Source organism: Triticum aestivum, chromosome 2D (genome assembly GCF_018294505.1).
Source record: "Triticum aestivum cultivar Chinese Spring chromosome 2D, IWGSC CS RefSeq v2.1, whole genome shotgun sequence".
Classification (NCBI taxonomy): Eukaryota; Viridiplantae; Streptophyta; class Magnoliopsida; order Poales; family Poaceae; genus Triticum; species Triticum aestivum.
The window spans coordinates 118,866,040-118,878,907 of NC_057799.1; the positions used below are offsets into that span (position 1 = coordinate 118,866,040).

Genomic DNA, 12,868 nt, shown 5'->3' on the forward strand with positions numbered 1-12,868 from the left:
CGGACTTTCGCCGGCATCGGCGACCTGCACGTGTAGCCCGGCGATAAAGTTTCTGGGCCGTGCATCCGCACGACTGCTCAATCTTCTTCCACTACGTCCGTCTGCACTGCGATCGGTTCATCATCAACTCTCCATCGACATCTCCGTCTGCACTGCGATCTCTTCATCATCAACTCTCCATCGACATCTCCGTCTTCACTGCGATCTCATCATCAACCCCGCTGTAAGAAATCCTTTTGTGATCGGTCATATTTTATGTGATCTTGTTATGGGACTTCAGTCCATGTCGATTTCATTTACTCTGTTAGATTTCATCTACGTGATTGCATGTATAAATGTGTTAGATCTGTCCTTGTCATCAGTCTCACATAAATTCGGAATTATATTAATTGTAATACCTGCCATATTTCCAACATCCTGAACTAACTATTCATGCTACCAAATTAATTCAACTATCATCGGTAACAACACTGTATTTTACATTATACATATATAAATATTGTGGCTTGTTAATATTGTGGTGCATTAATATCTCGCGTGCAAAGCACGTACAACTCACTAGTATGCTTTAGAGCGCCACACAACGCCCGTAAAAATCTGTGTCCACGCGCAGGGTGGGTGTGGCGTGGTCTCCTCCTCCGTTTCCCTCTTCACTGGTCCATTGATTAACTTTAATTACTATCTCATCCTTTTCGGTTTACAGGGCTCAATTTAAAAATCTCACGAACTAAGATAGATGATGAATGATGCAAAACAATATTACTAAAGTGATAATACTGTCTATTTTGATTCTGTGCTAAAGTATTTACCAAAATGTGCTAAAGTATTCAATTAATGTGCCTATTTTCCTTAGAAAAATGTGTTTACCAATGCATTAGTCGCAATGCATGCATGCATGACCAATAATTATATAAAAAAACATGCATTGCTGAGTTTTTGTTTAATCATAACATGCAGTGATTTAATGCACTTGATATCTGAGCATGTGATGAGGAGTAATAGAAATAGAAATGAGACTATAAAACGAAAAAACAGAAATTTTGAGATAAGCCCTGGGAGCAGTACCGTCGCTATCCACGCAGAGAGTGAGAGTGGAACCAATTAATCAAGGGCGTTCAAGGCGGTTCGATTTAAGACCGTAAAAGCCGTGGATCATCTTGCTCACCCAGTTAAATTAAATCGCAAAGGGCTCGAACCGCTTGTTCACCGCCGGGTTCCACTGCGACGTTACTGTGTAGCATTAAGTGGAACCAAGTTTGGATATGAGAAAGTCAGAATGCCTGGCTAGCCACCCCCGCCTGAAATCCTGTATAAGAGCATCTTTAGTAGTACCCTAAACCCTTAAACTCTTAAAAATAACCGCTTTTTTCGGGTTGAAATTAAAAAAAACGCAAATACTAGAACCCCTAAACCCTCAAACCCTCAAAAAAAAAGTAAGGGTCCAACCCTTAAACCCAATTCCAACCTGTAGAAGTGAGGGTTGGAGAGGCGCACTCGACCCCAACCCGTACTCCTCTTCCCACGTCGCGCGGTAGGGAAATCCCATCCCCAACCTCCCGCCTCCTCCCTCCCGAGCCGCCGGCCGCCGCCCGCCGCCAATCCGTCCGCCCCCGCCTCCCCTCGACGCACGCCGCCCGCCGCCGGCTGCGCCATGCTCCCCGCCACCGGATCCGCCGTTCCCCGCCGCCTCCCCCTCCGCGCAGCACCCATCCGTGCCGCGCGACCGCCGTCGCCGCCCTGAGCTTTCTCCTCGCCGTCCGGCCGCCACCCGGCCTCCTCAACCTCTCCTCCACCTCCTCGACCTCCCCCAGCCGCCGCGCCCCGCCCCCCAGCCGCCCGCCACCTCTCGCACCAGGCGGCCTGCCGCACCCCGCCCACCATTGACAGCGGCCTCCCGCCCCCCAGCCGCCTCCCGCAGCCAGAGGCAGGCCGGCCCCAGGCCTCCTCGAGCTCTCCTCGCCGCCGCGCCAAAGGCCAGGCGGGCCAGAGGCAGCCGCGCCGCCCCGAGCTCTCCTCGCCGACGGAGACGGGCGTGGTGGAGGATGGCCGAAATCAAGGTGGAGGAAGGGAATATTCCGTTATAAGGGTTGGGTTTGAGGGTTCTAGTCTTTGCCCCTGTTTTTCAACCCAAAAAAATGTCAAAAACTAGCACTTCTCAACCCTTAAAACTGCTATAAGGGTTTGAGGGTTTGAGGGTTCTGCTAGTAATGCTCTAAATAGCGCCCGGCGCCCGGTTGCCTGCACACCACAGCTTGCAACGGGAACTAGCTAGGGCTACACTACACAGCACAGCTTTGAGTACATTGTACATCAACCTGTGCGGTGCTACCTGTAGACCGTAGCTAGCTACCTGAAGTAAGCTGATCGATCGAGCTGCGCCGACGATGGCACTGCAGCGTGCTGCCTCCGTGCTCGCCACCGCGCTGGTGCTTACATCCATACTTACTGGTAAAGTGATAATACTATGAACCATGCAAGCATGCAACAGCACGCAGTGCTAAGTAAATATAATTGCTACGTAAAATACTTGAGTTCACCGAGTAGTATTGATTCTGTGACTAATTGTGAGGTTGTACTGCTCCGATCGGTTTGATCGCACGCCACAGGCCGGGTGCAGTCCGTGGGCGTGTGGCGTGTGCTACGGGGTGCACGGCGACCGCCTGCCGAAGCCGGCCGAGGTCGTGCAGCTCTACAAGTCCAAGGGCATCACCGCCATCCGCCTCTACGAGCCGGACGTCCAGACGCTCCTGGCCCTCAACGGGAGCAACATCGGCGTCCTCATCGACGTGGCCGACGAGAACGTGCCCCGCCTCGCCTCCGGCGCCGCCCAGGCGGACCTCTGGGTCCAGCTCAACATCAAGCGCTACTACCCGGGCGTCTCCTTCCGGTACATCGCCGTCGGCAACGAGCTCGCCGGCGCAGCCACGCGGAGCATCCTCCCGGCCATCAAGAACCTCAACGCCGCGCTCGCCAAGGCCGGCATCAAGGGCATCAAGGTGTCAACGGCCGTCAAGATGGACGTGCTCGCCACCTCCTCGCCGCCCTCCTCCGCCGTCTTCAAGGACGACTACATGAAGCAGATCGTGGCGCTCCTCGGCACCACCGGCGCGCCGCTGCTGGTCAACGTGTACCCCTACTTCGCCTACATCGGAGACCAGAAGAACATCGACCTCAACTTTGCCCTCTTCCAGCCGAGCTCCAGGGTCATCAAGGACAACGGGCTCAGCTACACCAACCTCTTCGACGCCATGGTCGACGCGGTGTATGCGGCGCTGAGGAGCGCCAAGGTGCAGGTGCCCGTCGTGATTTCCGAGAGCGGCTGGCCGTCAGCTGGAGGCGTCGGCGCCAGCGTGGCCAACGCGCGGACGTACAACCAAAACCTCATCAACCACGTCGGCAAGGGCACGCCCTCTAAGTCGCAGCCGCTGGAGACCTACGTATTCGCCATGTTCAATGAGAACCGCAAGACGGGGGCTGAGACGGAGAAGCACTTTGGGCTTTTCAATCCGGATAAGTCGCCGGTGTACCCTATTAAATTCTGAATGTTTCGTGTCTGAAAGTGATAATAAATTAAAGTGCAATATTTCTTTTAGTTGAAAAGTGCAATATTTCTTTTCAGTTGAAAGTGCAATATTATTCATGCTAATGCTCACACATTATCGACTTAATTAGTCAGTGAATCTTACAAACTCTTTGAAATAGTATATAGTACTCCCTCCGTCTCAAAATAAGTGTCTCAACTTTATACTAACTTTAATACGAAGTTGTACAACACTTGTTTCGGGACGGAGGCACATCAAGCACTATGACAGGGCACTCCAATGCGAATCACCAAACCGTCTTCAAATATTTGGACCGGACACTTTTAGGCCTTCAACATGGCTAACCAAATGGGTCCGGCCCACTCTAGATGTCTGAAATCCCCTAACCTGGACACAAATCTGAGGGAGTGTGGACGTCCGACTAGTCCACTATTAGTTGGACCAAGTGTTCCCACAACCCACATGTTCGCCTTGTTTTTTTCTCTCGCTTTGTCTGCCTCAATGTCAGTCGTAACTCCTAGTCCGGATGTGAGACACGGTTGGATGTCCGGCGCTCGATGTATCTGCAAACATTTGCATACGGAAATTTGGTGATCCACATTGGAGAAGCCCTAAAAGGCAGCTATAGAGGCCTAAGTCGTTTCTAGGCACGCAATGTGCCGCCAACCGCCGCTCATAGTTGCTTTGAGATTCACACCTCCATTTTCCAGCTTAATGCATATTTGAAAGTATGCAATCTTTTCTATTGACATTTCAAGTAAGTTTTGATGGTTTTTAGAATTTAAATAACACTATGGTTTCAAGTTTTGCCCAAAAAATTGATAATCCTTTTTCAAATTTAATTTGTGGTTTCAGAATCATTTTGGGAGACAATTCCATTTATATTTTAAATCCATTTCACTAACAATATAGAATAACTTAAATTTTAGATTTCACAAACAATTCAGATTAATTTCACATACCCATTCTGGAACCATTTTAGACACCCCTCTGTAAACACATATAAGACGTTTTAGGCCACTAAACGGTTTCAAAGAAAGCTAGTAATAGTTCTTATCAATTCCACAACGATCTTCAAACATTTTCAAATATATTTTTAAAATTTGTTTCAGATACAATTTGCAAAGAAAATACTCCATTCATTCAATCAAATTTCAGAGACAGTTCAAGTCAATTTCACATATCCATTTCAGATTTCACATATCCATTTACCAAAGACAGTTCAAGTCAGTTTGCAAAGCAAGTACTCCATTCATTCAATCAGATTTCAGAGACAGTTCAAGTCAATTTCACATATTTCAGATTCATTTCAAATACGTTTGGGAGCAAGTTAAGATCAATTCCACAACAATTTCATACATTCAAATGTCATTTCGGAGTTGTGAGAGATACCGTTCATAAATCAATTATTCCGTTCACAATTGATAATTAGACATACATTCCAGATGTTTTGCACAAAACTTTAAGTGGCATTTCACAAAATGAACACCAAAAAAATGATGACATTTCATGAACAGACATTTCATTTTGGCTTCCGTGTCATTTCATTTTGACACTAACTCGGTCCAAGGTGTCCACCATGAGGTGGATTCGGCCTCCTTGACGTGGAGTTCATGAGTCTCGGCCTTAACCTCAGGTGGGCTTGGAATATATAATGGCAGTGGTTGGAGAGCCCTCGCACAGCCTACAGTGACAGTTGGCGACAATACAAATGTGTTACTTCTGGCCCGAGAAATGGATTGAGGGCCAATCGGTCAAGAACATGGCTCCAAATGTTTGTCCGATTACATCTCCCATCATTACGGAGAAAATGATTTTGATGAAGCTTTGGTAAATGGAGCTTGGATTGAGGATATAAGGAAACCAATCTACATATGAGGTTTTATGGAGATCCTTAACCTTTACCAAGCGAAATTTGCAGTTCGGCTCTATCCAACCAGAAGAGATGCATGGATATGGTTGTGGAGTCATCCGGGTCATACACTGCCAAATTTGGTGTAAAATATTTTTTCTCAGATGCTCTGACTTAGTTGTTGGCAAAGGCGGAATGGAAGTCATGGGTGCCGCTCTGCTGCATATTCTTCTTTACGGCTCGTTGTGAGAAAGGATCTTGGTGGTCGACAGGCTTGCCAAACGTTGCCCACAACACACTCAAAAATGTCGTTTGTGCCACTGGACGTCAGAAACACTGTAGGAGAGAACTCTACCGTGTGTGTGTGGGGGGGGGGGGGTTGGAAATATGCCCTAGAGGCAATAATAAAATGGTTATTATTATATTTCCTTGTTCATGATAATTTTCTATTATTCATGCTTTAATTGTGTTATCCGGAAATCGTAATACATGTGTGAATACATAGACCATAACATGTCCCTAGTGAGCCTCTAGTTGACTAGCTCGTTGATCAATAGATGGTTACGGTTTCCTGACCATGGACATTGGATGTCATTGATAACGGGATCACATCATTAGGAGAATGATGTGATGGACAAGACCCAATCCTAAGCATAGCACTAGATCGTGTAGTTCGTTTGCTAAAGCTTTTCTAATGTCAAGTATCATTTCCTTAGACCATGAGATCGTGCAACTCCCGGATACCGTAAGAATGCTTTGGGTGTACCAAACGTCACAACGTAACTGGGTGGCTATAAAGGTGCACTACAGGTATCTCCGAAAGTGTCTGTTGGGTTGGCTCGGATCGAGACTGGGATTTGTCACTCCGTATGATGGAGAGGTATCTCTGGGCCCACTCGGTATTGCATCATCATAATGAGCTCAATGTGACTAAGTAGTTAGTCACGGGATCATGCATTACGGAACGAGTAAAGTGACTTGCCGGTAACGAGATTGAACGAGGTATTGGGATACCGACGATCGAATCTCGGGCAAGTAAAGTACCGATTGACAAAGGGAATTGTATACGGGATTGCTTGAATCCTCGACATGGTGTTTCATCCGATGAGATCATCGTGGAACATGTGGGAGCCAACATGGGTATCCAGATCCCGCTGTTGGTTATTGGCTAGAGAGGTGTCTCGGTCATGTCTGCATGATTCCCGAACCCGTAGGGTCTACACACTTAAGGTTCGATGACGCTAGGGTTATAAGGAAGGTTTGTATGTGATTACCGAATGTTGTTCGGAGTCCCGGATAAGATCCCGGACGTCACGAGGAGTTCCGGAATGGTCCGGAGGTAAAGATTTATACATGGGAAGCCACCATACGGTCACCGGAAGTGTTCGGGGGTATGCTGGTATTGTACCGGGACCACCGGAGGGGTTCCGGGGGTCCACCGGGAGGGTCCACCTGCCCCGGGGGGCCTTATGGGCTGTAGGTGGAAGGGAACCAGCCCTAAGTGGGCTGGGCGCCAACCCCCCCCCCCCCTAGGGCCCATGCGCCTAGGGTTTGGGGGGAACCCTAAAGGGGGGCGCCCCCCTTGCTTGGGGGGCAAGCCACCTCCCCCTGGCCGCCGCCCCTCCCACCAGATGGGATCTAAGGGGGCCGGGCCCCCTCTCCCTTGCCCCTATATATAGTGGAGGGGTGGGAGGGCAGCCACACCACATCCAAGGCGCAGCCCCTCCCCTCCCCAACACCTCTCCTCCTCCGCGTGTGCTTGGCGAAGCCCTGCCGGTGAACTGTCACTCAACCACCACCACGTCGTCGTGCTGCTGTTGGAGCCTTCTTCCTCAACCTCTCCCTCCTCCTTGCTGGATCAAGGCGTGGGAAACGTCACCGCTCCGTACGTGTGTTGAACGCGGAGGTGCCGTCCGTTCGGCGCTTGGATCATCGGTGATTTGGATCACGACGAGTACGACTCCATCAACCCCGTTCTCTTGAACGCTTCCGCTCGCGATCTACAAGGGTATGTAGATGCACTCCTCCCCTCTCGTTGCTAGTAAACTCCATAGATTGATCTTGGTGATGCGTAGAAATTTTTTAATTTCTGCAACGATCCCCAACAGTGGCATCATGAGCTAGGTCGATGCGCAGTTTCTATGCATGAGTAGAACACAAGTTGTTGTGGGCGTCGATTTTGTCAATTTACTTGCCGTTACTAGTCTTATCTTGATTTGGCGGCATCGTGGGATGAAGCGACCCGGACCGACCTTACACGTACGCTTACGTGAGACAGGTTCCACCGACTGACATGCACTAGTTGCATAAGGTGGCTAGCGGGTGTCTGTCTCTCCCACTTTAGTCGGGTCGGATTCGATGAAAAGAGTCCTTATGAAGGGTAAATAGAAATTGGCATATCACGTTGTGGTTTTGGCGTAGGTAAGAATCGTTCTTGCTAGAAACCTATAGCATCCACGTAAAAGTTTGCAACAACAATTAGAGGATGTCTAACTTGTTTTTGCAGCAAGTGTCATGTGATGTGATATGGCCAGAAGGATGTGATGAATGATATATGTGATGTATGAGATTGATCATGTTCTTGGAATAGGATTCACGACTTGCATGTCGATGAGTATGACAACCGGCAGGAGCCATAGGAGTTGTCTTAATTTATTTATGACCTGCGTGTCAACTGGAACGTCATGTAATTACTTTACTTTATTGCTAACCATTAGCCATAGTAGTAGAAGTAATAGTTGGCGAGACAACTTCATGAAGACACGATGATGGAGATCATGGTGTCATGCCGGTGACGATGATGAACATGGCGCCCCGAAGATGGAGATCAAAAGGAGCAAAATGATATTGGCCATATCATGTCACTATTTGATTGCATGTGATGTTTATCATGTTTTATATCTTATTTGCTTAGAACGACGGTAGCATAAATAAGATGATCCCTCGCTAAAATTTCAAGAAAGTGTTCCCCCTAACTGTGCACCGTTGCGAAGGTTCGTTGTTCCGAAGCACCACGTGATGATCGGGTGTGATAGGTTCTAACGTTCGCATACAACGGGTGTAAGCCAGATTTACACACGTAATACACTTAGGTTGACTTGACGAGCCTAGCATGTACAGACATGGCCTCGGAACACAAGAGACCGAAAGGTCGAGCATGAGTCGTATAGCAGATACGATCAACATGAAGATGTTCACCGATGATGACTAGTCTGTCTCACGTGATGATCGGACGCGGCCTAGTTGACTCGGATCATGTATCACTTAGATGACTAGAGGGATGTCTGTCTGAGTGGGAGTTCATTAATAATTTGATTAGATGAACTTAATTATCATGAACTTAGTCTAAAATCTTTACAATATGTCTTGTAGATCAAATGGCCCACGCTAATGTCAACCTCAACTTCAACGCGTTCCTAGAGAAAACCAAGCTGAAAGACGATGGTAGCAACTATACGGACTGGGTCCGGAACTTGAGGATCATCCTCATAGCTGCCAAGAAAGCATATGTCCTTGAAGCACCGCTAGGTGAAGCACCCGTCCCAGCAAACCAAGACGTTATGAACGCCTGGCAAACACGTGTTGATGATTACTCCCTGGTTCAGTGCGGCATGCTTTACAGCTTAGAACCGGGGCTCCAAAAGCGTTTCGAGCAGCACGGAGCATATGAGATGTTCCAAGAGCTGAAAATGGTTTTCCAAGCTCATGCCCGGGTCGAGAGATATGAAGTCTCCGACAAGTTCTACAGTTGTAAGATGGAGGAGAATAGTTCCGTCAGCGAACACATACTCAAAATGTCTGGGTTGCACAACCGCTTGTCTCAGCTGGGAGTTAATCTCCCGGATGACGCGGTCGTTGACAGAATCCTTCAGTCGCTCCCACCTAGCTACAAGAGCTTTGTGATGAACTTCAATATGCAGGGGATGGAAAAGACCATTCCTGAGGTATATTCAATGCTGAAATCAGCGGAGGTGGAGATCAAAAAGGAACATCAAGTGTTGATGGTGAATAAGACCACTAAGTTCAAGAAAGGCAAGGGTAAGAAGAACTTCAAGAAAGACGGCAAGGGAGTTGCCGCGCCCGGTAAGCAAGCTGTCGGGAAGAAGAAAAAGAATGGACCCAAGCCTGAGACTGAGTGCTTTTATTGCAAGGGAAACGGTCACTGGAAGCGGAACTGCTCCAAGTACTTAGCGGATAAGAAGGCCGGCAATACCAAAGGTATATGTGATATACATGTTATTGATGTGTACCTAACCAGCGCTCGTAGTAGCTCATGGGTATTTGATACCGGTGCGGTTGCTCATATTTGTAACTCAAAGCAGGAGCTGCGGAATAAGCGGAGACTGGCAAAGGACGAGGTGACGATGCGCGTCGGAAATGGTTCCAAGGTCGATGTGATCGCCGTCGGCACGCTACCTCTACATTTACCTACCACTACTGGAATCAGCTAATTTGCCATCTGCCAGCTCTTTGCCGTCTGCTAGCTGACGACAAAGAAGCTCTTTGCCATCAGCTACCAAAAAGCGGACGACAAAGAAATGGCAGACGGCAAAGAAGCTCTTTGCCATCAGCCAGCTCTTTGCCGTCCTAGCGGACGGCAAAGATTACCGTCCTAGCAGACGGCAAAGAATCTTTGCCGTCCGCTGGCGGACGGCAAAGAGGGAGGTGGCCCCCACCCCCCGCCCGTTTGAAAAAACTTAACGCCCCACCTCTTTGCCGTCCGCCAGCGGACGGCAAAGAGGCAAAAAGGCGGACGGCAAAGATTAGCGGACAGCAAAGAGCCGATTACCTAACGGCCCGTACCCCCCCGCCCGTTACTCTCTGTTCTCTCCTCTCTCTCCTCCCCGACGCGCCCCGCCACCGTGCACATCCCGCCCGCCCGCCGCCGCCCCCGGCCCTCGCCGCCCGCCGCCGCCCCGTCGCCCCGCCACCCGCCGCCCCCCACCCCTCCGCCCCGTCGCCCCCTCCGCCCGTCGCCCCTCCGTCGGCGGCGCCCCCGCCGCCCCTCCGTCGGCGAACGCCCCTCCGACGCCCCTCCGTCGGCGAGCGCCCCACCCCTGCCGCAGGTGAGCCCCACCCCTCTTCTCCTTTTTTTCTTCTGTTTTTTCTGTTTTTTTAGTTTAGTTTAGTTTTTTAGTTTTAGATTTTTAGTTTTAGATTACTTTTAGTTTAGTTTTAGATTTAGTTTAGTTTAGTTTTATATTTTTAGTTTAGATTACTTTTAGTTTAGTTTTAGTTTTGTTTTAGGTTACTTAGTGGTAGGTTTAAGAAGAGGAAAAAGGAGAAGAATAAGAAGAAGAAGAAGAAGAAGAAGAAGAAGAAGAAGAAGAAGAAGAAGAAGAAGAAGAAGAAGAAGAAGAAGAAGAAGAAGAAGAAGAAGAAGAAGAAGAAGAAGAAGAAGAAGAAGAAGAAGAAGAAGAAGAAGAAGAAGAGGAGGAGGAGGAGGAGGAGAAGAAAGAAGAAAAAGAAGAAGAAGAAGAAGAAGAAGAAGAAGAAGAAGAAGAAGAAGAAGAAGAAGAAGAAGAAGAAGAAGAAGAAGAAGAAGAAGAAAGAGGAGAGGAGGAGGAGGAGGAGGAGGAGAAGAAAAAGAAGAAGAAGAAGAAGAAGAAGAAGAAGAAGAAGAAGAAGAAGAAGAAGAAGAAGAAGAAGAAGAAGAAGAAGAAGAAGAAGAGGAGAGGAGGAGGAGGAGGCGACACCACGACCCCGATACCCCGACCCCGACCCCGACCCCGACACCCCGACCCCGAGCCTGACCCGACACCCCGACCCCGACACCGACACGGCACCCCGACCCCGACCCGGCACCCCGACCCGACACCCCGACCCCGAGACCCCGACCCCGACACGGCACCCCGAGACCGACACGACACCCCGACCCCCGACACCTCCCGAAAAGGTGTTCTTTGGCCTTCCAGAAGCCGACGGGGTCATATATTTGTGAATTATTAGTTAGGTCATATATCTTTCAATTTTGTTATGAAAAACATCATATATATATATAATTGTGTTGATCGGGTAGTTTTAAATGTGCAGTTGTTTCATCGCTGCGAGGTTTGGTGTTCGACGACCTCGCCGTGCGTTTGACGAGCTCTGCCCCTTCGTTTGTGGGTGAGCACAAATGACATGTCCTCCTCCCCCATTAATTATTTGATCTATTCCGATGAAACTTGATAGCTAGCTACATATGTGTCTTGAATCATCAGTATGCGTAACCAATATGTGTCTCCCGTTCGAAAGCGTCATAGTTATAAATATGCATGCATTTGCATATTTATAACCTTGATTCTTTCGAATTGTCCAACGCTATCCATGGACAGCCCGAGTATGTTTAGTTTGGGTTCGTTTTCCCATATGCTTTGCTCCGGATCCGACGCATAAATTTCGTCAGTGCCTCCCTTGTTGTTCTCCGGGTACACATCCTCTCTGTTTATTGCAGAGACGTGTATCAGGAGAACAGCGGGGAGGTGCTGCCGAAATTTTGCGTAGGATCCGGAGCATCGCATGGGAAAATGAACCCAATCTAAACATACTCGGGTGGGATTAGGACCTATCATTACCTATTAGAGTGTAGGTTGCATGGACGTAATAAAATTGACAAAGTAGATCAACTGATGAATATATACATGGTGAATTATATATATATATATATATATATTTGGTGTGTGTCTAGTAGCTCTGAAAGTCAAGATGAGTGATCGTGCGTGGATGTACACCGGTCACACTGGTCAGAACAAATGGAGCACTGAATGGTTCACAAAAACCAAGGGGTTTGTGCGAGCCGCATTTGCAAATGGCCAGAGGAAAACCTGGTGCCCCTGTTTACGGTGCGGCAATTGGGAAAAGAGGACAGAGGCTAAAATGGGCAAACACCTGCAGAAGAGTGGTTTTACGCCCGATTATACGGTGTGGACATTTCATGGTGAGTCTGCCCAACGTGACCGAGCTGAGGTGGATCGTCGTCGCACCGACGAGCATGGTACCGGGATGGAAAACATGGTGCAAGACTTTGATGATGCTCGGGATTCGGACGAGGAGATGGAGGAATCTGCAAAGGCCTTCAATGAAATGTTGGAGTCTTCAAAACGTCCCCTCCATGAGCACACTGAGCTTTTTCAGTTGGATGCCATCTCACAAGTAATGGCTCTGAAGGCTCAGTTCAACTTGGGCAGAGAATGCTACGATGCAATGATGACAGTATTTGGACGCTTTCTACCCAAAGGCCATGTAATGCCTGCAAACCTGTACCAGTCGGACAAAATCCTCCGTGCACTGAAGATGCCCTATGATAAGATACATGCCTGTGAGAAAGGATGTGTCTTGTTTAGGCTTGACTATGCGGACTTGAACTATTGTCCCATTTGCAAGTCTTCCAGGTATGTTGTGGTAGACAACGGTATGGGTGAGAAGACACAGACCAAAATCCCCGTTAGTGTTCTTCGGTATATGCCAATCGTACCAAGACTTCAACGTCTTT

The 12,868-nt window shown here is 48.5% G+C and overlaps 1 protein-coding gene across 1 annotated transcript; it reads left to right on the top strand.

Annotated features, from left to right (window-relative positions):
* The first annotated feature begins 2,384 nt into the window (after positions 1-2,384).
* LOC123048998 (glucan endo-1,3-beta-glucosidase GII-like) lies at positions 2,385-3,542 on the top strand. Its single transcript, XM_044472008.1, has 2 exons — positions 2,385-2,453; positions 2,607-3,542. Exons 1-2 carry the CDS (start codon positions 2,385-2,387, stop codon positions 3,540-3,542), a joined length of 1,005 nt encoding a protein of 334 aa, XP_044327943.1.
* The last annotated feature ends 9,326 nt before the right edge of the window (positions 3,543-12,868 follow it).

What these genes read in the sequence shown, in the direction of transcription:
- LOC123048998 (XM_044472008.1), top strand. Translation starts at nt 2,385, where the DNA reads ATGGCACTGCAGCGTGCTGCCTCCGTGCTCGCCACCGCGCTGGTGCTT. An exon ending in CATCCATACTTACTGGTAAA is followed by an intron (nt 2,454 to 2,606) that starts GTGATAATACTA and finishes CGCACGCCACAG; the next exon opens with GCCGGGTGCAGTCCGTGGGC.